The sequence below is a fragment of the Scyliorhinus canicula genome, chromosome 16 (genome assembly GCF_902713615.1).
Source record: "Scyliorhinus canicula chromosome 16, sScyCan1.1, whole genome shotgun sequence".
NCBI classification, from domain to species: domain Eukaryota; kingdom Metazoa; phylum Chordata; class Chondrichthyes; order Carcharhiniformes; family Scyliorhinidae; genus Scyliorhinus; species Scyliorhinus canicula.
The window spans coordinates 98,359,947-98,386,959 of record NC_052161.1 but is presented as its reverse complement, the minus strand read 5'-3'; the positions used below and the strand labels follow the sequence as shown (position 1 = coordinate 98,386,959).

The following is a 27,013-nucleotide window of genomic DNA, read 5'->3' as shown; positions in this document are numbered from 1 at the left end:
CTTTGACAATAGACTCGAGAAGTTAGAACTAGTACACCAGAAACACCATTGGTCTCATCAACACTATTAGCTCCAGTGACACATTGCCAACCTTACTGACAGTTTACCAATCTCTGTGCCCAACTGCTTACTTAAGCATAACTCTACCAGCCTCAGTGAATATCTACCTAACTTAAGCAAAGCTAGGACAAGCTTGGCCCAGTCTCAAGCTCATAAGTAACAAACTCAGTGCCAACTTACCAATGTCAGTGACATTCTACCATCTTCAGCAGAACTCTATTAGCCTTAGCCACAGTTCACAGACCTCAGTGACCGTACACAAGCTTCAATGACACCAATATCACTAAAAGAAAAATTAGTAGCAACAAGACCTTGGAATGCATGTCCACAAGTCCCTGGATGTGGCAGGATAGGTGGATAAGGTGGCCAAGAACGCATATAGAATGCTTTCCTTTATCAGGTGAGGTATTGAATACAAAAGCAGGGATCTAATGCTGTACCGGTATAAAACACTGGTTAGGCCACAGCTTCCGCACCCAGACTGCAGCACTTCAGTAACCAGACCACAGCACTTTAATGAGCAGTTGACCACCACCATCTGAAAGAAACTAGGAATGGGCAATAAATGCCAGTTTTGTCAATGACAACTGCATCATTAGATTAAAAGAATGTAATTTCACGTGAACAATAGGTCTTAGATATTCTGGATGGAGAGACAATGTCGATGAAGAGCATAGCTGGAGGCCATCAATATCAAATGGTCACCAAAAAATCCAATGGGGGAATTAACATGTTTACCTAAAGTGTGGTGAGAATGTGAAACTTGCTACCACAGAGAGTGGTTGACGCAAATCATAGAATTATAGAATACCTACAGAAGGAGGTTCATGGCGTTTGCATCAATCCTCTGATAGAGTACTCTACCTAGGCCCACTCCCTCACCTTTTCCCCATAACCCCACCTAACCTTTGCACACTAAGGGGCACATCTTTGGACTGTGGGAGGAAACCGGAGCACCCGGAGGAAACCCACACAGGCACTGGGAGAATGTGCAAACTCCACACCGTCACCCAAGGCCGGTCCCTGACTCAGAGGCAGACATAGAATAAAAGTATTTAAAGGGAGAATGATTGAGGGTTATGGTGGTATATTTAATGAGGAAAGATGGTAGGAAGCTCGAGTAGAGCATTATCACTGGGTGGGTGGAATGATTGTAAGAAATAGGAGTATGAGTAGGCCATTCGGCCCCTCTATCCTGCTCTACCATTCAATATGATTATGGCTAATCTGATTGTGACCATAACTCCACTTTCCTGCCTGTGTCCCATAGCCCTCAACTCCCTTGTCGATGAAAAAATTGCCTAAAAACCCGGCCTTGAATGTATTCAATGACCCAGCCTCACTGTGGGAGAGAATGCCAAAGAATAACAACCATCCCAATAATAAACTCCATTGGCCGCTGGCAAGACGGAGAATCCCGGGAACGCACCGCACCAGAAATCTGGTGCGGCGGGACAGAGAATCCCTTATGTTTCAATAAAATCACAACTCATTCTAAATTCCAATGAGTATAGGTGCAACCTACTCAACTTTTCCCCATGAATCAGCCTGGTGAACCTCCTGTGAACTGCTTCCAATGCAGATCATCCCTCCATACGTAAGCAGACCAAAACTGAATGCAGTACTCCAGGCGTGGTGCTAGCAATGTCCTGTTCAGCTCTAGCAAGACTTCCTTACTTGTATACTCTATCCGCTGTAAAGTACATTAATACCATATGGTGAAAGAATGAATCTAAAGCCAAGGCTTTTACCTCGGGCAGGTTTATTCTCAATTCAGCCGAGCAGAGAGAGAGACTCTTCTAGTTCCTTTCATCCCCAACTGTTCCAGCAATGTCCATTTATCGGAGAGCTAATGCTTATTCCCTGTCTTTAACAATGCAGTTAGCTTAACAATTGCTGATACATTGACATCCCCCCGCGCCCCCCGACAAATTCTGCGCTGTCTAATATCTAAGTTCTTCTCGGTGTTCCAAATGCATTTAGGATTGAAACATGTGCTTTAAGCCCCAAGAAGAAAATTGATGATGGAATGTTCCCGTTTCTTTTAAACCTCTTTGACCTCTCTTCCCTATGCCTCAGACTGGTGAACTGAAATATCTAAATGTATGAATTGTCAGTGACACCGGTGTGTTGCAGTGGACTTGAGGGAGGAGTTCTGTAACTGATCTGTGCCCATCTGCAAAGAAATGTCCTTCAGCATTCCAACATCCACCTTCCGACATCTGCTTCTTTTGGTCTTTGAAGCCTCTGAGCAACCAGTTGCTCAGGGTTGTGTGTCCTTTTGGGATCCGTGGCTTCCAATTTCTCTGATTTATTTTCAAAATATACTTTTCACCACTTTCTAATACGTATTTGCAACTTGAACTCTCACCACCTGGCCTTCCCCTCCTGTTCCCTCAATATTTCTTATGAAACAAAGGGAAAGTCAGGGCAGTTTTCTGGCCTCGTGCACCCCGCCTCCCACTGCGCTTTCACAATTGCCAATGGACAATAAATTCATAGTGGACGCTAGCTGATCGGGTGATAGTGAATCAGCCGCTTGTCTTACACTATGGCCACCAAATGTCCATTCATAACAAAACGTGTAAGACGTATGGGAGATTCAGTATCACCAACTTTGTGCCACTTTGAGACCAAAGTCAAATTATTGGGGTACAATGTGGATCGTCCCAAGGTGCAAGTCTTAAAGTTGAATAGTCAGAGAGCGGTACGACACCCTGGGAAAGTGGGCGGTCAGTTCCACAGGCCCCGGAGTTCCAACACAAGTGAATTGAGCAATAATTCATATAAAGTTTCTGAGATCTTTGACCCTTGGCTGCTCCAACACCTACAGGCACTAGATTTTTAAGTAAAACACAAAACAACTGTTTATTTGTAACATCAGTAGAGATAGGACATGCAATGACAATCATAGATATAGGCCAGCTAATCTCTTACTACGCCCTCCCCAACCTCCACCTAAACACACACCAGGCAGAGATACACACAGTGGAAAGGAATAAAATGATAGGGATTAAAATGGAAGAAAGAGAGTTAAGTGTCCTGTTTTGATTGTTGCAGCAGGGTATCTTCCCAGGACGTGGAGTGCTGAAACCACCAGTTTGTTTGGAGCTTCTTTTTTTGGGGATATTTTCAAATATTTACAAAATCGGAAATACTTGGTTTGGAACTTCGGGCTGGAACATTCAGGCTGGGCTCTCAGCTGTGGGATCCTCTCCAGGGAGTCACTTTAATTTGTATTGACCTGGGCCTTCACACAGAAGATTCCCCTCAGGTCTGTTCAATTCTAACTTGCTCTCGCCAGATTAACTATCAGCCTCAGTGAGGTACAACTTGAGTTCTTCGTATGAGAATTTTAGAAAGGTTTTCAAACAACCCCCTCTGTCTGCAGCTGGCGCTGGACCTGATCCTCCTGTAGGTTAAACTGACTATAGAGAGAAAGTTCTTTATCCTGGGCCATCAGAAAGAACCAATCAGGTGAGACAGAAATAAGAGCTGTGGCCTTCCTAGCTACATAATCAAAATGAAACTGAAAGCCAACACACTGTCTTACATTCCGGAATGATAAGCAACAATCAGCATCAAGGATCTGTTGAGGCCCGGGAATTTAAAGTGACTGGTTGGCTGCCAGCCAAGTCCATCAAAATGTTATTACTGGACCAAACCAAGCAGCATATCTCACGGGGGGGGGGGGGATTCCTGAGTTCAGACCAAATTGCACATCTTCCAGGGGTGTTTCTTTGTTTTTAAAATTAAAGTGCAGTCCATTTGAAAGGTGTAAGTCCCAGCAACTGTCAGGCCCGAAACGAATAACAGAAAATAAAGGGAATACATAAGGGAAACCAGGTTTAAATAGGAGGATCCTTACAAGAGTGACATCTGAAATGAATTTCCTCGTCTTGTAAGGAAAGCTTGAGCCAGGATGGACTGGCTGCAGGCTTTAAGAAGATTTGCTTCTCATGTCTGTATTTTACTTTTTTGAAACCTGCAGCAGATATAATTGGACCATTTACCACGCCAACAGCCCCTACAACACCTCCTATTATCACAGCTAAGCCAGAGCGACGAACACCAAGGCCATTGGTTCCTACAGTACCCACTACCCCCATTGTTGATGTTCTAAGACCCTGCCCAATAGACAAGGCGGTGTGCCAGAATGGGCAGTGTATCCCCAGGGACTACCTGTGTGACGGAGAGAGGGACTGCATTGACAACAGCGATGAGCTGGATTGTGGTAAGTACCTGAAGTAGAATTTTTGAGCACTACTCTGTTTGGGAGAGGGTGAAGGACATTCGTCGCTATTGAGTTGTTTTTTTGTCACTGTGAAAATCAAATTAAGGAGGGAACAGCAAATTGCTCCTGGTTGCGGCCAGTTATTAACTGTTAGAATGTTCTGAAAAATAAGCAAAAGAGGAGAATTGCCAAATTGTTTCCACTTTGGAAAAAGCAGATAATTGGCTGCGATCCCCATTTCTAAATGATTACCCCTGACCCCTGCTAGAAAGTGTGTGAATACCGCTCACATTCAGACAGTGAACCATTCATGGAGGTTTCCATGCGCACACATTGGGGAAGAGCCATGGTCAGGCTGTTTTGGGATGATTGAATATCCTAATGATATTACTGTCTAGGATCATGGGTTCTGTGATGTGACAATCTGGATGCTGTTGTCTGTGGGATTGTACTTCATCATAAATTGTTATCATAAGGGGCGGCATGCGGTGCAGTGGTTAGAACTGGGACTGCGGCACTGAGGACCCGGGTTTGAATCCCGGCCCTGGGTTACTGTCCGTTTGGAGTTTGCACATTCTCCCCATGTCTGCATGGGTTTCACCCCCACAACCCAAAGATATGCTGGTTAGGGTTTTTAATCATCCTCTAAGACCTACACATTTGAACCAGTTGTAATTTAACAGATACTGATTAATTAATTGAATTTCTCTGTCACAGCTATATGTTTCCTATACACTACTTCCCCTTCCCTCTCCAGCCCCAATTCTTATGATGTCCTCTGGGATGAAGTGCTGAAATAATAATTTCTTGCTAACCAAGAAAGACCATTGGAGACTGAGTTTAAAAATTAATGGTAGCTGGAGATCAGCCGAGCATCCAGCCTCTTGGAAGCTTGGAGTCAGCACCTGGGATCATGTGACCCTGAGATAAGATATTGACTAAGCTGAAGGGTGAAGGACTTGGTGCTTGTAGAGGGGGAGAAAAGTAGTGCCCCCCCCACCCGACTGAGGCCTTTTGAAAACGGTTGGAAGAATTTATACTTCAAACAAAAACCATTAAGGCACAGCCTTAAGAGAAATGTTATTTCTCTTCAATCTTGAAAGAATTTGCATTTATATAGCAGCACTCCCATCCTTCGGGTGTGTAAGTGACTTGTGAAGAGTTGCCACTGCTGTCAGGTAGCCAATTGGAAAACGGGCTCCTTTCACATTCAGACCTAACAAGTCCCATGAGCTGAGTGACCAGTTAGTCTTCTCTTGGTGGTATTGGCTGAGAGATAAATATTGGCCAGGACATCAGGAAAGTGTCTGTGCTTATCTTTGAAATTAAACGTGCAGTGAAATATGTTACATCTACATTTAAATACGAATCTGTTTTTCCTGACAAAGTGGGCAACCTCACAACAATCAAAGATGCCAGTCTTCAGCCAATTCAATTCACACCATGTGGTATCAAGAAACACTGAAGGCACTTGATGCTGCAAAGGCTATGGCCCTGACAATATTCCGGCAATGGTACTGACGACTTGTGTCCCAGAACTTGCCGTGCCCCTAGCCAAGTAGTCCCAGCACTGGCATCTACCCGGCAATGTGAAAAATTGCCCAGGTATGTCCTGTACCTACAAAAAGCAGGACAAATACGGCCCAGCCAATTGCTGCCCTGTCGGTCTTCTCTCAATTGTCAGTAAAGTGGTGGAAGGGGTCATCAACTGTACGATCAGGCAGCACTTACTTAGCAATAACCTGCTCACTGACGCTAAGTTTGGATTCTGCCAAGGTCACTCAGCTCCTGACCTCATTTCAACCTTGGTTCAAACATGGACGAAAAAGCTGAATGCCAGAGGTGAGGTGAGAGTGACTGCCCTTGACATCAAGGCAGCATTTGATTGAGTATGGCATCAAGGAGCCCCAGCTAAACTTTGAGTCAATGGGATTCAGGGAGGAAACTCTCTACTGGTTAGAGTCATACTTGGTACAACGGAAGATGGTTGTTGTTGGAGGTCAGTTATCTCAGTCCCGGAACATTACTGCAGGAGTTTGTCACGATAGTGTCCCACGCCCAACCATCATCACATGCTTCATCAATGACCTTCCTTCCAAGTTCAGATATAGGGATGTTCGGAGATGATATGACAGCACATTAGTGACTCCTCAGATACTGAAGCAGTTCACTTGCAAATGCAGCAAGACCTGGACAATATCCAAGCTGAGGCTGACAAATAGCAATTAACATTCCTGTCTCACAAGTGCCAAGCAATGATCATCTCCAATAAGAGAGAATCAAACCATCACCCCTTGACCTTCAATGGCGTTACCATCATTGAATCCCCAACTGTCAATATCCTGGGGCTTACCATTGAACAGAAACTGAACTGGACTAGCCATATAAATACTGTGGCTACAAGAGCAGGTCAGAGGCTAGGAATCCTGCAACTCACCTCCTGACTTTCCAGAGCCTGTCCACGACCTGCAGGGCACAAGTCAAGAGGTGATGGAATACTCCCCACTTGCCTGATGAGTGCAGCTCCAACAGCACTCAAGAACACACCATCCAGGTCAAAACAGGCCGCTTCATTGGCCCCCATCCACAAACATTCACTCCGTCCACCACCGACGCACAGTAGCAGCAGTGTGTATATCTAAAAGATGCACTGCAGGAACTCACCAAGGCTCCTCAGACAGCACCTTCTAAACCTATGACCATCTAGAAGAATAAGGGCAGCAGGATACATGGGAACACCACCACTTGGAAGTTCCCCTTCACTCACCAGCCTGACTTAGAAATATATTCTATGGGCGTCACAGTGGCGTAATGGTCAGCACTGCTGCATCACGGCACCGAGGATCCAGGTTCGATCCTGGCACCGGGCCACTGTCCGGATGAAGTTTGCACATTGTTATGGGAGAGGTGTTTTCAGAACCCCAAAATGTATCATGGAGTTCAACCAACCCCCACCTTTAATGGATTGTTGCTTTTGAAGCACACTGTTTGTTCCCCAGGTGTAGTATTACAATTATGGACATGTGGTTTTTAAAACAAAACAATGTTTATTCCATGAACTCAAATTAACCTTTTAAATAAACATTGGATCTCTTAACACCCCTTCAAAGATAACCCCAAAAATAATACAACACTACCCAATCCTGCAAACTGTTCCTTTACACACCCAAAATACTTCACCTTCACAAAAACAGTAACACGCCAGGCTAAAGTTAATATATATTTTCTGTTGGGTGGCAGAGATATATCAGCTTGGTTGACTTCAGCTCCAGGACCTTGCTTTTTCTTCATGCAGCTCACAGCCACAAAAACACAGTCACACACAAGCTGCTGTCTCAAACTGAAAACTAAAAAAACCAGAACCTCCAAATGGCTGAACTGAGCTCAGCTCCACACATTCTCTGACATCACTATTTTCTTAAAGGTACATTGCTTAAACATCCATTTCTTTTTTTTTTAACTTTGTTTTTAATTTAGAGTACCCAATTCATTTTTTCCAATTAAGGGGCAATTTAGTGTGGCCAATCCACCTAGCTTGCACATTTTTGGGTTGTGGGGGGAAACCCACACAAACACGGGGAGAATGTGCAAACTCCACACGGACAGTGACCCAGAGCCTGGATCGAACCTGGGACCTCGGCGCCGTGAGGCCGCAGTGCTAACCCACTGCGCCTCTGTGCTGCCCCAAACATCCATTTCTTAAAGGTACTCTCACATGACAACATTCCCCCCATGTTTGTGTGGGTCTGACACCCACAACCCAAAGATATGGTAGGTGGATTGGCCATGCTAAATTGCCCTTTAATTGGAATTTAAAAAATATATATCTCCTTGTTCCTTTACTGTGGCTGGGTCAAAATCCTGGAACTCCCTCCCTCATAGCTCTGTGTGTATACCTACACCACATAGACTGCAGCAGTTCAAGAAAGCAGCCCACCACCACCTTCTCATGGGCAACTAGGGATGGGCAACAAATGCTGGCCTAGCCAGGGAAGCCTACATCCCGTTAAAATGAATTAAAAAACCTACCCACATTGCACTCGATCTGCCAAATTTCTGCCCAGCGGCTGGTTTAGCACAGGGCTAAAGAGCTGGCTTTTAAAGCAGACCAAGGCAGGCCAGCAGCACAGTTCAATTCCCGTACCAGCCTCCCCGAACAGGCGCCGGAATGTGGCGACTAGGGGCTTTTCACAGTAACTTCATTTGAAGCCTACTTGTGACAATAAGCGATTTTCGTTAATTTGATTTCATTTCATTTTCATTTCATTTCATTCATTTCAATTGTTTAACCTATCTATATACCTTTGCGGAATCTTTGTACCTTCCTCACAACTTGTTTTCCTACCTCTTTTCATATTGTCAATAAATGTGGCTATTGTGCAGCTGATCCCTTCGTCCAAGTCATTAACATACATCGGAAATTGTCTGCCTCCCAGCATGGATGCCTATGGCACTCCACCACTTAGTTTGTAAACCTGAAAATGACCCATTTGCCCTTTTCCCTGTTTAGTTAGCCAATAATCTGTCTATGTTAATATGCTGTCCGCAACATCATATTGTTATGGGCCAGGGTTTAGAGAACCCCAAAGTGTATCATGGAGTCCACCTGACCCACAACTATTTAAAAAAAAATTTAGAGTACCCAATTATTTTTTTTCAATTAAGGGGCAATTTAGCGTGGCCAATCCACCTAACCTGCACATCTTTTGGGTTGCGGGGGCAAAACCCACGCAGACATGGGGAGAATGTGCAAACTCCACACGGACAGTGACCCAGGGCCGGGATTCGAACGTGGGTCCTCAGCGCCGTAGGCGGCAACGCTAACCACTGTGCCACTGTGCTGACACTGACCCACAACTTTTAATAGATTGTGGTATGGGAGCACACAACCCACTCTACAGGTCTGGTACAGCAGAAATGGGAAAGTATTTTTTAAAGCAAACCAATGTTTATTCTATGAACTCAAGCTAACCTTTTTAAAACATACAGTGAACATCTCAGCAACCATTAATTCAAATACAACCCCCAAAGAATACAACACTAAGTAATCCTTAAGCTGTCCTTTTAACGTTCACAAGACTTAATTAACCTTTAAACAGAAGAAGCACATCAGGTTAAAGTCACTACTGAGGGCAGTTATTAGTTTTAAATCACCGAAGGATCGATTTACAGTCTTTAGATTACAGAGAAAGAGAGTAATACCCCTTCTGGCTGTGACTGCAGCTATCCAGCTCTGAAAACAAAACTAAAACACACCCTGCAGCAAACTGCCTAAAGCAAAAGTAAAAAGCTGACAGACAGACCTGCTCCACCCACACTCTGACATCACTGATAAACACCCATTTCTTAAAGGTTTATTTCTTAAACACCCATTTCTTAAAGGTACTCTCGCATGATAATATTCTTCTGCTCAGTATCTCACCGCAACACAAAGGTACCTTTAGTCAGTGATTATATGAGGGGTGAAAACTATTCTCCACATTTACTTCCATAACTCTGTATTGAATTTGGCGTGTGTTTTTCACACTCTTTATTTGACAAACAGTGGTACTTGCATTGCACACACCCTTTTATCCTAAATCCAGAAGGGACAGATCTTCATACCTACATATACAGCATTGATGTGGGGCACTCACTCTCCAGAAATAAAAGCCAGGGAGCATCCAGCAGTAGATCGAATTGTATTATATCGGGCAATTTTGGAAGCGCAGCTTGGGCATTGCTTTGGAATTCAAGATGCATATTCAGTATTTCTTGGTCCCTTTCTTGTGCTCTAGGAACACCATCACCATGTGAGCCCAATGAATTCAAGTGCAAGAATGGCCGCTGTGCCCTGAAGCTATGGCATTGTGATGGCGACAACGATTGCGGAGACAACTCCGATGAAGAATACTGTCGTAAGTCAGTGGGAAATGTCCTTCAGCCATGTCCATGCCCCAGAAACAGATTATGTGCTGCTATGCTTTGTCAGCTAATTATTTGAACCCTTTTTGTACTCGAGCTGATTTCTGATTGCAGGGAGTGGATTATTGAAATAAGATGCTAATTTTTTTTTAAAATAATTAAGTTTGCAACATGTGAGAAATCCCAGAACAATTAAGTAAATCAGTATTTGTTGCGCACCCTAAAAAGGCCAGAGCAATTGATTGTGACCTCCATTTTGGGAGTCACATTGTTGCGATCCTTCAAGGACTGATGAATAGACCAGAAGCAAGGTGATGCCAGAAATTTCAACTGTTCAGTGTGGCTTTGTAGAAGATTTATGAATGAGAAATTCTACCGTTATGGTCCGTGCCATCAGAAAGAGCCATTGCGATAACAAAAGATGTACCACGTTTTAGATTATTGAAAGGAATTTGCGAAGTTGAAACATGAAGAATTGATGAACATGTTAGAGATGTCACTTCCTCTTGAAGATAAAGATCTTAGAGAGTGATAATAAGTCTTTATTGGGACCAAACGGTAGCTGTAAGTTAAAATGATCGAAACGATTTTGTGAAGTTTAAAAGGTAGGTCAAAAAGGGCAGCACAGTGGGTTAGCCCTGTTGCCTCACGGCGCCGAGGTCCCAGGTTCGATCCTGGCTCTGGGTCACTGTCCGTGTGGAGTTTGCACATTCTCCCCGTGCTTGCATGGGTTTCACCCCCACAACCCAAAGATGTGCTGGTTAGGTGGATTGGCCACGCTAAATTGCCTGTTAATTGGAAAAAATGAATTGGGTACTCTAAATTTATAAAAGAAGAAAAAGATAGGCCAAACAAGGGTATGTTTTTCTCCCAGATTTAGTCTTGGAGAGGTTGAAGACCTTTCTGGATTATGAGTTGGAGGTTTCAATTTATTAATATATATCGATGATACCGTTCTTATAGCCGATTCTGAAGAGCAATTGCAAAGGATTTCAGGTAGTGAGTGAAAGTGAGAAGAAAATGCTAAACGTAAATTGTAAGAAAACAAAACTTTATCTGTGTCCAAAATGTTATTTGTATCCAAAAAGAAAATCACCAAAATGTAAGATCCCAGTGAAGAATGAAGATGTCACTCAGGTAGACAAATGTTGTTACCCAGGAAGTGTGTAAACATTGGTAGAAAATGTGACTCAGAAATAAGACGACGGAGTGGAACGGCCAAAGATACATTTCAGAATATGAAACATATTATGATCAACTGCAAATTAGCTGTGAAAACAAGGCTGAGTATCGTGGAATACTACATTACATACATTTTGACAGAGGGAAACGAGTATTGGACGATCAGTGAGCAATGCAGAGAAGAACTAAGGCTGAGAGTTGTGGTTTCTGGAGCAAACAATGAAGATGTCTTGGACAAGTCACACGACCAATGAAGAGGTGTCGGTAAAATCTGAACCTCTGCTGACCAATGTCAGGAAGAGACTGTTGGAACTTCCTGGACACCGGCGACCGGAAAATCCCGCCTGAGGTCAATGGATTTTCCATTGTCAGGGCCTCGTTCTTGCGGTGGGCAGGGCAGGAGAATTCAGCCCCAAGTCTTTCAATATTTGTAAGGCTGAGGTGGGTAGATTCTTGATTAGCAAATGGGTGAAAGGTTATCGGGGTGGGATGGAATGTGGGGCTGAGGTTACAATCAGATCAGCCATGGTCTTATTGAAAGGCAGAGCAGTCTCGAGCGGCCAAGTGGCCTACTTCTAAATCGTATGTGCATATGTACGCTTTGTTTAATCGCTAATTTGCCCTGATATTTTCCTCTTGTCTATATTGTTTCTGTTATCATCTTGGACATGTTGTAAACCATGAGCACAATGTGCAGTGTGAGATCTGATCAAATTCCTTTCCAGTGAATGAGTTCTGGTAAAAGTGTGTTCTGTCAACTTTCAGCGACCAAAGGACCTGGAGATATGTGTGCTCCCGAGCAATTTGTCTGTGTTTCGACCCAAACCTGCATTCCGGCAAGTTACCACTGTGATGAGGAGACTGACTGTCCTGATCGGTCAGATGAATTTGGATGCAGTAAGTAACCCGTGCTTGCCGTTATGTAAATAAACTGTTGCCTGAACGAATGTATGTCGTTAGCCACATTGGTGCTCAGGGAAGTGAGTTTGATATTGAACCCTTGTTGAAACTCCCACTTTGAAATTTTTGTTTACGTTACTTATTTTGTTGGCATTCTTTGTGTTGGAGGGCAAAAAGGCAAGGGCGAAGAGCTAATTGGATTGCTCTTTCCAATAGCTGACTCAGACCCGATAGGCTGAATGGCCTCTCGCTGTCTTCTGCCATCAGAAACAGTTGCTTCAGCCCTTGATGAATTTGCACACCTCTGATCATCTCTGCTCCAAATGCAGCAACCCTAGCTTTTCAAGTCTTTCCACGTAGTTGAAGTTCACTAACTCTCCAATCAATCCTCTCCAGATCCTCTCTATTAGCCTTGCTATCCTTGGTGTGGTGCTTAGAATTGAGCACAGTACTCCAATTGGGGTGTCTCAGTGATTTATGAAGGGTTGGCTATTTGCTGAATGAGTTCCTGAAGCAGTTCAAAGGCACGGCATAGAGGCAAATATCACCTTCGGCAAAATGGTTACAATGTTGAAATGAGTTCGATCTTTGGTCTTTTTTTTAAACAGAAAGAATAAGATGGTGATTTGGGAGGCAGGTCGACAGTCTGCAGAATCCAAAGGGAAAGTGCCTGAACTTGCCTTATTGTTTTTATTTAGCTTTCTTGTCACTGCCCTTTTCTTTTTTTGAAGAACCACGTTGTCTTCTGTTTCGTTTCGGCCCATCACAGAAGAGTTAAGACTGGGAACTCACAGGGTTGGGTCATCTGATCATTAGCCAGATCTCTTATTTGCTGAAACTGTTAATGACGCTTCTTCCCTCTTCCCATCAAGTCTTTAAAGGTATTCCATATGGGGACCGATTTATTTGAAGGTTCTGGGGTGCGATTCTCCAGCCTCCCAGCTGCATGTTTCTCGGCAGCGGGCCGTTTGCTGGCAGGGGGATTCTCTGCTCTGCTCTCCCATTGGAACCACACCACGCTTCCGGGAAACCCGCGGGCCAGGGTGTGCTGCCGTCAGGACCAGAGAATCGCACCGCGAGCGAACATCAGGAGAATCCCAGCGCTTGTGTTTTGAGTTGAAGCCATTCTTAATCTGTGACCAAGAAATTGCAACAGGGTTCTGCAGAGTCACCAAGTCACTGTTTAACATTACTCTTTACAGCTCCTCCTCAGGTGATCACACCGCCAGAAGAAACGGTCATGGTGAAGCGTGGCGCTACCGTCACATTAACTTGTGTGGCAGCAGGTGTTCCCACTCCAATCATTACGTGGCGGTTGAACTGGGGTCACATCCCTGTCACCAGCAGGTAACTATCACATGGTTCAGGAGTCAGTTGAATGTTTGCAATGTGCCTGTCGGAGCAACTCCAACTGGTCTGTAGATTGAGCACTTGAATGAAAAAGAGGGCAGCGAACAATCTTTAGTCCACCACACAAAGCAGCACTTCTGACAACCTGCGCCTCGGGCAGGGGGAGATGGGTGTCCTGGTGGTAATGTCACTGAGCTAGTAATCCAGAGGCCCTGGGGAAAGAGGTTCAAATCCCACCAAAGCAGTCAGTGGACTTTAAATGCAAGAACAAAAAATCCGAAATTGAAAGCGGGTTGTACAAAATTGAGGGGCCTGGATATAATGGATGGGAAGGGCCTACTTACCTTAACAGAGTGGTTATCGTCTAGGTTTAAAGTGATTTGTAGAAAGATTATAGAGGGGGGAATGAGCAAAACACTGGGGTCTGGAACCTGCTGCCTGAAACGGTGGTAGAGGCAGAAACCTTCAATTCATTAAAAGATGGATGCGCACCTCAGGTGCGATAGCCTGCAGGGCTACGGATTAAAATCTGGAAAGTGGGATGAAGCATGTTGCTCAGCCAGTGCAGACGCGATGGGCCAAGTGGCCTCTTGCTGTGCTGGAAACCTTCTATGATATTTTCTTTCTTTCTTGGAACATGGGCGTTGCTGGCTGCGCCAGCATTTATTGCCCATCCCTAATTGCCCTTGAGGGGGCAGTTAAGAGTGAACCACATTGTTGTGGGTCTGGAGTCACATGTAGGCTAGACCAGGTAAGGATGACAGATTTCCTTCCCTAAAGGACATTAGTGAACCAGATGGGTTTCATGATCATCACTAAGCTTTTAATTCCAGATTTATATTGAATTCAAATTTCTGCAGTGCCGGGATTTGAACCCGGATCCCCAGAGCATTACCCTGGGTCTCTGGTTTACCAGTCCAGTGATAATACCACTATGATTCTCGTCTCATAGAATCATCGAATTTATAGCGCAGAAGGATCCCATTTGGCCCATTGAGTCTGGAGCGGCTCTTGGAAAGAGCACCCTACTTAAACCCATGCCTCTACCCTATCCCAGTAATCCAGTAACCCCACCTCACCTTTTTTGGACACTAAGGGCAATTTAGCATGGCCAATCCACCTAACCTGCACATCTTTGGACTATGGGAGTAAACCGGAGCACCCGGAGGAAACCCACGGGGAGAACGGGCAGATTCCACACAGACAGTGACCCAAGCCGGGAATCGAACCTGGGACTCTGTAGCTGTGAAGCAACTGTGCTAACCACTATGCTACCATGGTGTCCCCCTCTTTAGGGAAGGAAATCCCCCATCCTTACCTGGTCTGGACTACCTGTGACTCCAAACCCACAGCAATGTGGTTGACTCTTAACTGCCAATGAGATTATCTCCTAAGACTCTCGGTTCAAGAGCAATTGGGGATGGGCACCAAACACCTCATGAAAGGGTGATGATAAAATCTCCTGGGAGAGGTGAAAAACTGGATGCAAACCATCATCAAGTTGGAGTAGAAACAAAGGGCTGGATTCTCCGATTGCCAACGTCGAAATCACGTTTGGCGGTCGGCCGGAGAATCCGTTTTTACGCTGAAATCGGGAGCGCACCCTCAAAAACTGCGTCATCGCTAAGTACGCCGCACGCTATTGGAACGGCCTCAGGACGTCACCTGAGCCCTCCCCCGACTCTTCGCCCCCGTTGGGCCGATGCCCGACGGCGTGGGGAGCGGGTGCTCACGGTTTTTGGGGACCTCTCATGGTGGCTGCAGAATGTGTCCAGCGCTGCCAGAGTCGGCAAGGTGGATGGGGGGGGGGGGGGGGGGGGGGGGGGGGGGGGGGGAGGAGCCGTTCCGGGGGGGGGGGGGGGCTGGATTGGTGGGGGTGTTCCGGGGGTGGCAGGGGTTTCGGGGGGGGGGGGGGGGGAACTATCTGGCAGGCCAGGTCCTCAGCCAGTGCCATATTGTACAGCACGACCACTGCAGGTCACCGCCGTACACATGCGCAGCCACAGACCCGACAATTCTCCATCCATATCTGCAGGTAAAGCAGGGGCCTTTACTTGGCACGGCTGCTAGCACCCCCCCACTGGGCGGAGCATTGGTACGGGTGCGGCACCAACTATTTGGTCGTAAGATGAGACTCAAGCTCGGGACATAGCCTCAAAATCGGAGAATCCAGCCCAAAACCTGTGAAATCCAAAATCCCTCTGGGTCATTAAGGCAATTCAAATAATCCAAGAGAGCTTGCTGTCCCTGTGATAATGTAGTGCTGAAGATCCTCAGTTGTTGCTCGTCTTTTCCCTGATGTGTGGAACTCGATAAACCGAGCCAAGACTGTAATGAAATCAGTGGGTGCATAATTCAATGATTTTTTTTTTCTTGTATTTTAATTGGTTTAGTGTTTCCAGCTTTCCAAAATTGTAACCAGACTTGTTTGATTGGATTTGCCAAATCATTAGTTTATTACTGTAATTAGAAGGAGTCTGTTCGTGGAGGTTTAATCTTTACAGCCCTGAAAAGTCCTCACTAAACGAGACTTAAAGCCAATCTGAAAGCTGCAGGGCACTGTATTCAGACTCATTGCATTCTCTAACATCTTATACCCTCATAATTGTAATGTGTAAATCCAAACTTTATTCATTGGATTGGAAAGACTTATGCACAAGAAAAGTGATTGAATATGTCAAACAGACACTTTGTGCATTGTTATAAGGTGAACACATCCTGTTCTCACACACCCAACATATATCTATCTAACTTGCTCGCTCACTCGCTCACTGACCCTTTCCTTTCCCCCCCACTTTCTCTTTCTCTCTCACATGCACACTCACACTCTCTCTCTTTCCCTCTCTCCCCGAGTTCTCTGTTTTTGAGGGGGCGGAGCATCGCAAAAACGACACCGCCCCTGATTCTAGCGTAAACGGGGATTCTCCGGTCGATCACCGAATGCGATCATAGAATCCAGCCCTCTGTCTCCCTCTCCACGCATGCCCCCTCTCTCTCCTCCCTCTCTCTTATATACACACACACACACACACACACACACGCCTCTCTGTTCCCTGCTTTCTCTTCAATCCTCCTCCTGACCTGTATCCCAGTCTCCTCACCCCACACCCCCTCCTCCATTGATGGGCTCTGGGAAAACCCATAACAAAAACAAGGGAAAAGGGCAACCAATAAGTGTTGAACGTTTGATATCCACTGTCCATATTTCCTGGCTAAATAAAATTATTTGGGATCTGTGTTGCATTACTTCGTGCAGGCGGCAATGCACCTGCCTTCAGCAGCCTTTCCATCGAGTTAAGAAAGCTTACTTATTGTTTTGGAATGTTGTGTGGTCCAGTTTGAATTCGCAGCGAGTCTCCGAGCACACACTGGTACGGTGTGTTTCTGTAGCACAGCTTTATGCCAAAATTACAACTGCGACCAATTCTCATTGTTTTAATTTTGCAGAGTTACCATGACTAGTCAGAATGGCCAGGGCACACTGATCATTAGGGATGTCAAGGAGTCCGATCAAGGAGCGTACACCTGCGAGGCCATCAATGCCAAAGGAATGATCTTTGCGATCCCTGATGCACTACTGATTTTGAAATCCAACCCAGGTAATCCCTTCACACTAAGCTCAACGGAACCTATTCATTAATAACCGAGACAATCCTACATTCATCAGTATAAGTATTAATTCCAAACCCTGTGGCTGGTCAGGAGTTTGAATTGACAATGGAGGTCATTGACACAGGGATGGACTTCTGTTGTGCTCCAGCAATCCAGCTCCGAGTTTGGTGGAAATATTTGGGTTTTATTTTTTGGGGATCAATGGTGGAAATTAGGCCACCGGCTTTCTACAGAGGTGAAGGAATGATGGGTATCTCCTGACCAAGCCAGAAGAGCAATCCACCTGATGTTTCCCATGTGAGGAGCTTGGATGACCCTGTGCGGCCTGGAACTTCTCATGTGGCTTGGATGGTGAAAGGAGTGGGGAAGGCAGGGAGCAACCAAGTAAACAATGTACCATCTATAGGGCATGGGACCAGTAATCAGTCGGTTGTTGGCACCAATAAAATTATTCACTGCACCAAATTTGCTGAGGACCAAATGGCATTCATTAACCGAGTACTTCTCAGTTTTTAACCCCTGTTGCATGTTGTCGCATTGATGCATCCCTACCTGACTATTAACACTGGTAAAATTATTGAAATGTGAAATGTTCCCACAAGGCGCAGAAAGTGTGGTTTTTGAACGGTTAAGTCATGCAGAGCACACAAGGCTGGGGGTCACTGGCTGCTGTGTGTGAAGCCAGCTTTTCTCAGGTGGTGGCAAGAACTCTTCGCTCAGTGTCAGACTCACTGGGACAGGGAGGGGAAGATTGATCCGCTGCTTCGGCATCTATTCAGCCTTGCCAGAGCGATGGGGAGGCAGGGGCATGGCTGCGAATCCCATGTAGTTGGACAGCTAACAGATGCTTGGCACCAACTGTGCCCGGTACTGAAAGCTGACTGGCAGAAGTGGAACTGTGGTTCAGCATGGAGTCGGCCCTTTCAGGATGTGAAGGAGGAACATTGGTGAGAAAAGAATATAAAAATAAAATTTGTTCAGCTGAGTTTGTGGCTTCCTCCATTGACTGATAATGCAACAGAGGATTATCTGGATAGATATCAAAGTAATAGCCATGTTGATATTTATGCTCCAGTCGAGTCTCCTCCCATCCTTCCACATCTAAATCTATCACTGTATCCCTCCCGTCTCGCTTCCCAAATATGCATCTGTGCCATTTGCTTCAGACACTGTCAATGGTTGCAAGCTCCATATTCTCACCACACCTTGTGTGAAGAAGTTTGTTTCTTTCTGCTTTCCTCCATTGAAATGCTTCTTAAAACAAGTTATTGGCCATCAGTCCTAATACTAGCTTATATGGTTCTGTCTCATTTTACTGTTTTTATTTTTTATTTCCTAAATTGTCTTTTTAATATTTTGTTATGGAAGGAATTGATTTAACAGGCTGGCAGTCTAGACATGATTCACGGTGAATTTCCGGTGCCAATCAGGTTATCCAGGATTAGGTCAAATGTGCTTCGGGTCGGCACGTTCTTCCTTACTTTTCCAGCCGCCGATTTCTAGCCGGAGGTGGTGAAATAGGTTGCTTTTTAATTCTTTAACGTTCTGAGTTGGGAGTGTTGGGGGGGATAGGGAGGAGCTGAGGGCGAGATAACCAAAGAGGTGAATGGAAAATAATTAAATGCTGAAATAACGACTTCCGGTGGCGGCTATGAAGGAGTAGGTCGCACATTTGGTGGCTCCCGCTCGGGTCGGACCTTTAGACCTCGTCCCCCGATTTTTTTGGCGGACTTGATTCGGTAAATTGATGGTGGAGGCAATTGTGGAGTTGGTTCCTACATCGGTGCATGGAGCACTAGAAGTGTTCGCAAAGGAAGAAATAGGCGAACAGAGAAGGCTTGGCTGAAGCTGCAGCGGGAGAAAGCATAGCGGACGACTGGGGCCCTGGCTCGACGGAGCAGCTGATGCAGTTTTTTCAGGAGGGCTTCGCCAAGCAGAAACAGGAATGCTTGGACCCGATTTAAGGAATCGATTGCGCGGCTGGAACAAAGACTGGACGCCCAAGACCGGGCGATCCAGAAAGTAGAGAAGGCGCTGGCTGAGCAGGAGGAACATCAAACAGCAATGGAGTTGGAGGTGGGGACGCCGAGGGACCAGCAGAAAAGGCTCCTGGAGAAGGTGGAGGATCTAGAGAATAGGTCACGCCGGCAGAACTTAAGAATCGTCGGTCTCTTGGGGATCTGAAATCTGAAGGAGCGGACGCTGGGACAGACTTAGCAGGCATGTTCGAGAAGCTGCTGGGGGACGGGACATTCCCCCGACCCTTGGAGGTGGACAGGGCTCACAGAGCGCTCGCAAGGAAGCCGCGAGTGGGGGACCCCCCCCCCAGGGCAATGGTGGTGAGATTCCACAGGTACTTGGACAAGGAGCGTATTTTACGTTGGCCAGGCAGACACTGAGTTGTAAATGGGAGAACAGTATCCTACGGATCTATCAGGATCTGAGTGCGGATGTAGCCAAGAGAAGAGCGGGGTTCAATCAGATAAAGTCAACCCTTTTTAAGAAAAAGGTTAAGTTTGGACTGATGTATCCAGCCCGTCTTTGGGTCACGTATGAGAAACAAGATTTTTATTTTGAGTTGCCCGAGGAAGAAGGAAAGGACTGGTGGCGGACTGAGGTCTTTGAACTTTGCTGCAGCGCTCAAGTTTTAAAAATTTCTTGTTTTTCGGACGTTATCTGTAATGCCTTCTGTATTGATTTGGGGCTTGGTGCATAGCTGAGTGAGTTAAAGTTTACATTTGCACTGATGGGGGATGGAGGTTTGATTGTTAGATGTTGGATCTTCTGTTTGATCCTTTCTTTGTTTTTCGCGTTTAATTTTTGGGCAATTGTGTGGGTATTGCTTTTCTTTTGCATATGTGTGTCCGATCGGGGGAGGGAACAATAGGTGGGAGAATGTCTGGGTCATGGGTGGGGGTCATCAAGCTAGCTGGGCGGGCTAGCTCACGGAAGCGCAGTGGGGGGTGAGCAGATGTTATGCTTGTTGAAGGGGTTGGTTTACATAGTGCTGTTCTGGGGGGCAGAGGGGGGGAAAATGTTCTGCTGACGGGGGAGGGACATTTGCTGTGGGACAGAAAGGTGGTCGGGGGCGGAGGCTGCCTGAGGCCGGGCCGGCGGATAAGTGGGACGCGGGCTGAAGACTGGCCCAAGAAAGGTGATGGCTGATCCGCGAAAGGGGGGGTGGCGATGAGCCCCCATAGCAGGCTGATCACATGGAATGGGAGAGGGCTAAATGGGCTGGTTAAGAGGGTGCGTATGTTCGTGCATCTGAGGGGACTGAAGGCAGACGTGGTAATGTTACAGGAGACGCATTTTAGAGTAACTGATAAATCAGATTAAGGAATGGATGGTTAGACAGCTTTTTCACTCGGGGCTGGACTCGAAGACTAGAGGGGTCGCGATCCTGATTAATAAGCGAGTGTTATTTGAGGCGGGAAGAATAGTTGCAGATGTCGGTACATTATGGTCAGTGGGAAGCTGGAAGGGTTGCCGGTGGTACTAGTGAACGTTTACACGCCAAATTGGGATGACGTGGAGTTTATAAAGAGGATGTTGGGGAAGATCCCGGACCTGGATTCGCATAAGTTGGTCATGAGAGTGGACTGCAACACAGTTATTGACCCTGGTTTAGACTGATCGAGCTCAAGGACGGGCAGGGTGCCAGCAATGGTGAAGGAGCTAAAGGGGTGCATGGAGCAAATGGGGGGGAGGGGGGGAGGGAGAGACCCATGGAGATTTGGGCAGCCGAGAGTGAAGGAATTCTCCTTCTACTTGCATGTGCATAAAGTGTACTCCCGGATTGACTTTTTTATTTTGAACAGGGCTGTACTGACGGGGATAATGGACACGGGGTATTTGGCGATCACAATCTCAGATCATGCCCCGCACTGGGTTAACCTACAGGTTAGCAAGGAGAGTAGCCAGCGCCCGCACTGGAGGCTGGACGTGGGACTTTGAGCTGATGAAAAGGTGTGTGGGTGGCTGAGGAAATGTATTCAGAACGACCTGGAAGTCCCACAGCGCCCACAGGGAGAAGGCAGACAGAGCAGAGACGGACCGACTGATAAAGCAGATATTGCAGGTCGACAGGAGGTATGCGGAGACCCCAGAGGCAGGGTTTCTAAGGGAGCGACGGAGGCTACAGGTGGAGTTCAGCTTGTTAACTACAGGGAAGGTGGTGGAGCAGCTGAGGAAGGCGAGAGGGGCGATTTATGAACATTGGGAGAAGGCCAGCAGAATGCTTGCACAGCAGCTCAGAAAGAGGGAGGCAGCCAGGGAGATTGGGAAAGTAAGGGAGGGGATGGGAACCTGGTCGGCGATTCAGGAGGGGTTAATAAGGCGTTCAAGGAATTTTACAGTAGGTTGTATGAGTCGGAACCCCCAGCTGGGCTGGAGGGGATGAGGCATTTTTTAGGGGGGCTGAAGTTCCCGAAGGTGAACGGGGAGGTTGGTAGAAAGGCTGGGGGCCCCGATCGGGTTGGAGGAAATAGCAGAGGGACTGAAGGCCGTGCAGTCGGGTAAAGCCCCGGGGCCGGATGGGTACCCAGTGGAGTTCTATAAAAGGTTCTCTGGGATATTGGGATCGCTGTTGATGAGGACATTCAGTGAGGCAAGGGAACTAGGGGTGCTTCCCCCGACGATGTCACAGGCCACTATCTCATTGATCCTGAAGCAGGACAAGGACCCGGAGCTATGAGGGTCCTGGAGGCCGATATCCCTACTAAATGTGGACGCCAAACTGCTGGCCAAAATCTTGTCATCGAGGAGGATTTAAGACTGTGTTCCGGAAGTGATTGGGGAGGACCAGACGGGATTTGTTAAGGGTAGGCAGTTGGCGGCCAACGTAAAAAGGTTGTTAAATGTGATTATGATGCCCACAGAGGTAGGGACATGGAGGTAGTGGTCGCAATGGATGCAGAGACGGCATTTGATCGGGTGGAATGGGAATATCTGTGGGAGGTACTGGGGCGGTTTGGATTTGGGCGGGGCTTCATTGACTGGGTCAGGCTGTTGGGTCAGGCTCCTGTTGCGTACGGACGAACAGGTCAATATCGGACTATTTCCGGCTGCACCGTGGGACGAGACAGGAATGCCCCCTCTCCCCACGGCTGTTCGCGTTGGCCATAGAGCCGCTGGCAATTGCGCTGAGAGCCTCGAGGAGCTGATCCGGGGGGGGGGGGGGGGGGGGGGGGGGGGGTGAGTGGAACACAGAATCGCGCTATACGCAGACGACCTGCTCCTATATGTTTCAGACCCCTAGAGGGGATGGAAGAAATTATGAGGATTCTGGGGGAAGTTGGCTGGTTTTCGGGTTATAAACTAAATATGGGGGGAAAGTGAGATATTTGCGATCCAGGCAAGGGGACAGGATAGGCAATTGGGGAGCTGCCATTTAGGGTGGTAGAGGGAAGCTTTCGATACCTAGGCATTCAGGTGGCTCGGAAATGGGCATGGCTACGCAAGTTAAATTTGGCCCGATTAGTAGACCAAATGAAGGACGATTTCCGAAGGTGGGACATGCTTCCGTTATTACTAGCTGGGAGGGTGCAGACAGTGAAAATGACGGTCCTCCCGAGATTCCTGATTGTGTTTCAGTGTCTCCCCATCTTAATTCCACGGTCCTTCTTTAAGCGGGTCAATAAGGTGATCACTGGCTTTGTATGGGCGGGTAAGACCCCGCGAGTAAAAAAGGGGATGCTTGAGCAGAGCCGGGGGGAGGGCGGGCTGGCGCTGCCGAACTTTAGTAACTGTTACTGGGCGGCGAATATAGCCATGATCAGGAAGTGGGTGGTGGGGGAGGGTTGGTATGGGAGCGTGTGGAGGTGGCGTCGTGCAAGGGGACCAGTTTGAGGGCGCTGGTAAGGGCGCCTCTGCCGTTCCTGCCGGCACAGTACTCCACCAGCCCCATGGTGGTGGCGACCCTGAAGGTCTGGAGGCAATGGAGGAGGCATGTGAGAGCGGAGGGAGCATCGGTGTGGTCTCCAATCTGTAATAATCACCGGTTTGCCCCGGGAAGGTTGGATGGAGGGTTCCGGGGATGGCAGAGAGCAGGGATTGAGAGGATGGGAGATATGTTTATGGAGGGGAGCTTTTCTAGCATGAGGGAGCTGGAGGAGAAATTTGGATTGGCGAGGGGAAATTAGTTTAGGTACCTGCAGGTGCGGGACTTCCTACGCAGGCAGGTCTCAACCTTCCCGCTCCTACCAAGGAGGATACAGGACAGGGTAGTTTCCAGACTGTGGGTGGGAGAAGGGAGGGTTTCTGACATTTACAAGGAACTCATGAGGTTAGAGGGGACACAGACCGAGGAGTTGAAATGCAAATGGGAAGAGGAGTTAGGAGGAGAGATAGAGGACGGTCTCTGGGCAGACGCGTTAAGTAGAGTCAACGCGTCCACAACATGTGCCAGGCTCAGCCTGATACACTTTAAGGTCGTTCACTGGGCCCACATGACAGTGGCCTGGATGAGCAGGTTCTTTGGGTGCGCAAGGTGTGCGGGAGGACCAGCGAACCATGTCCATATGTTGTGGACATGCCCGAAGCTTAGGGGATTCTGGCAGGGGTTTGCGGATGTCATGTCCAAAGTGTTGAAAACAAGAGTGGCACCGAGTCCAGAGGTGGCGATTTTCAGAGTGTTGGAAGACCCGGGAATCCAGGAGGAGAAAGAGGCAGACGTTCTGGCCTTTGCTTCCCTGGTAGCCCGGAGACGGATATTATTAGCTTGGAGGGACTCAAAGCCCCCGAAGTCAGAGACCTGGTTAACTGACATGGCTAGCTTTCTCTGTTTGGAGAAAATCAAGTTCGCCTTGAGAGGGTCAATGTTAGGGTTCACCCGGAGGTGGCAGCCGTTCATCGACTTCTTTGGGGAAAATTAACCATCAGCAAAAGTGGGGAGGGTTAGTAAAGGTGTGACCTGTAAGAGAGGAAGACGGCTTTTGCACTATGTTTATATTTTCATGTACATTGTTTATTTTGTTGTTGTTACAATACCAAAAATACTTCAATAAAATGTTAATTAAAAAATAATGCTGAAATAACCGAGAACCCGGCAAATTAAATTGCTTTCAAACAAGCAAGGATAGATAAATGCAATTGTTTCAGAGCGGTATCTAGTCATTGAGGTCCAATTGTATAGGTGCCAGCAGATATTGTCAGATCAACACCAATTAAATGATGTGTTGGGATTTTAGTTTCAATTCTCTCCTTTCCCGCTTCTCCCGAGCAATAGCCATTGATCTCATACACTGCTTTTCTTTTTCAGGAATTTGCCATGAAGGGCACTTCAATGTGCAGGGTAGTCTGCAATGTATTCCCTGTTTCTGCTTTGGTGCTACCAGAAACTGTGAATCTACAAGCCACTATAGAAGCCAAATACATCTGCGTTTCACTGAGGAAAACAACTTAATGGGTGAGCAATTCTAAATAATATCTGCTCCATTGCAAGCAACTTTTTGAAACCGTACCTCGTAAAGATTTTTGTAGGGGTTTGATTTGATTTATTGTCATATGTATTAGTATACAGTGAAAGTATTGTTTCTTGCATGCTGTACAAACAATGCTTACCGTACATAGGGAAGGAAGGAGAGACTGCAGAATATAATGTTACATTTATAGCAAGGTGTGGAGAAAAGATCAACTTAATATGAGGTCGGTCCATTCAAAAGTCTGATGGCAGTAGGGAAGAAGGTGTTCTTGAGTCGGTTGGTACGTGACCTCAAACTTTGGTATCTTTTTCCTGACGGAAGAAGGTGGAAGAGAGTATGTCCGGGGTGCGTGGGGTCCTTAATTATGCTGGCTGCCTTTCCGAGGCAGCGGGAATTATAGATAGAGTCAATGGATGGGAGGCTGGTTTGCGTGATGGACTGGGCTACATTCACGACCTTTTGTAGTTTCCTGCGGTCTTGGGCAGAGCAGGCTCCATACCAAGCTGTGGTACAACCATAAAGAATGCTTTCTATGGTGCATGTGTAGATGTTGGTGATGGTCGTAGCTGACATGCCAAATTTCCTTAGTCTTCTGTGAAAATAGAGTCGTTGGTGGGCTTTCCTAACTATAGTGTCGGCATCGGGGGACCAGGACAGGCTGTTGGTGATCTGTACACCCAAAAACTTGAAGCTCTCGACCCTTTCTGTCGGTCGTCTTTTTGTCCATGTTAGCTATTTTCCCTCTTAAGGGCTAGCATAGATAAAGGATATATCATAAGACATAGGAGCAGAATTAGGCCACTCGGCCCATCGAGTCTGCTCCGGCATTCAATCATGGCTGATATTTTTCTCATCCCAGTTCTCCTGCTTTCTTGCTACAGCCCCTTATTAATCAGGAAACTATCTATCTCTGTCTTAAAGACAGTCAGTGAATTGGCCTCCACAGCCTTGTGCGGCAAAGAGTTCCACAGATTCACCACCCGCTGGCTGAAAAAATTTCCTCCCCATCTCTGTTTTAAAGGATCGTCCTTTTAGTCTGAGGTTGTGCCCTCTGGTTCTAGTTTTTCCTACTGGTGGAAACATCTTCTCGACATTCACTCTATTCAGGCCTCTCCGTATCCTGTAAGTTTCAATAAGATTCTCCCATCCTTCTAAACTCCAATGAGTACAGACCCGAGTCCTCAACCGCTCCTCATATGACAAGCTCTTCATTCCAGGGATCATTCTTGTCAACCTCCTCTGGACCCTTTCCAAGGCCAGCACATCCTTCCTTAGATACGGGGTCCAAAATTTCTCACAATACTCCAAATGGGGTCTGATCAGAGCCTTATACAGCCTCAGAGTACTGCTCTTGTGTTCTCGCCCTCTAGACATGAATGCTAACATGGCCGATGCAGACCCGATGGGCAGAATGGCCTCCTTCTGCACTGTAAATTCTATGATTGCATTTGTTTTCCTAACTGCCAGCTCAATCTTCACGTTAACTTTAAGAGAATCTTGAACTAGGACTCCTAAGTCCCTTTGTGCTTCTGATTTCCTAAGCAATTTCCCATTTAGAAAACATGTAGTCTATGCCCCCATTCTTCCACCAAGTGCATAACCTCACACTTTTCCACATTGTATTCCATCTGCCACTTCTTTGCCCACTCTCCTAGCCTGTCCAAGTCCTTCTGCAGCCCCTCTGCTTCCTCAATACCACCTGTCCCTCTTCATATCTTTGTATCATCTGCAAACTTAGCAACAGTACCCTCAGTTACTTCCTCCAGATCATTAATGTTTCTTGTGAAAAGTTGTGGTCCCAACTCTGACCCTGAGGCACACCACTAGTCACCGGCTGCCATCCTGAAAAAGACCCTTTTATCCCCACCCCCTGCCTTCTGCCAGCCAGTCAATCCTCTATCCATGCCAGCATCTTACCCGTAACACGATGAGCTTTTAATTTATTTACTCTATATGGCACCTTGTCAAAGACTTTCTGGAAATCTAAATAGATCACACCCACTGGTTCTCCTTTGTCTAACTTCCTTGATACCTCCTCAAAGAATTCAAACAGATTTGTCAGACATGACCTCCCCTTGACGATGCTGTGCTGAATCAGTCCTACTATATCAAGCACTTCTAAGTACTCTGCAATCTCAACTTGAATAATGGACTCTCAAATCTTACCAATGACTGAAGTCCGACTAACCAACCTATAATTTCCCATCTCTCCCCCCCCCCCCCCCCCCCCCCCCCCCTGTTGCTTTTTTGGTTGTTGTCAGCTCGCTTTTAAAGGCTTCCCAATCCTCTGGCTTCCCACTAATCCTCACCACTTTGTATGTTTTCTCTTTAGTTTTTATGCTGTCCT

General features: G+C 46.7%; 1 protein-coding gene across 2 annotated transcripts in view; it reads left to right on the top strand.

The window, feature by feature from the left end:
• Window positions 1–27,013, top strand: part of hspg2 (heparan sulfate proteoglycan 2) — a 571,937-nt gene that overhangs the window by 234,074 nt on the left and 310,850 nt on the right. For both annotated transcript variants that reach the window (XM_038821731.1, XM_038821732.1), the window contains exons 8-13: window positions 4,052–4,294; window positions 10,072–10,191; window positions 12,146–12,277; window positions 13,483–13,627; window positions 17,078–17,229; window positions 24,504–24,650. In XM_038821731.1, the coding sequence (XP_038677659.1) occupies window positions 4,052–4,294; window positions 10,072–10,191; window positions 12,146–12,277; window positions 13,483–13,627; window positions 17,078–17,229; window positions 24,504–24,650 (939 nt within the window). The remainder of the gene's footprint in view (window positions 1–4,051; window positions 4,295–10,071; window positions 10,192–12,145; window positions 12,278–13,482; window positions 13,628–17,077; window positions 17,230–24,503; window positions 24,651–27,013) is intronic.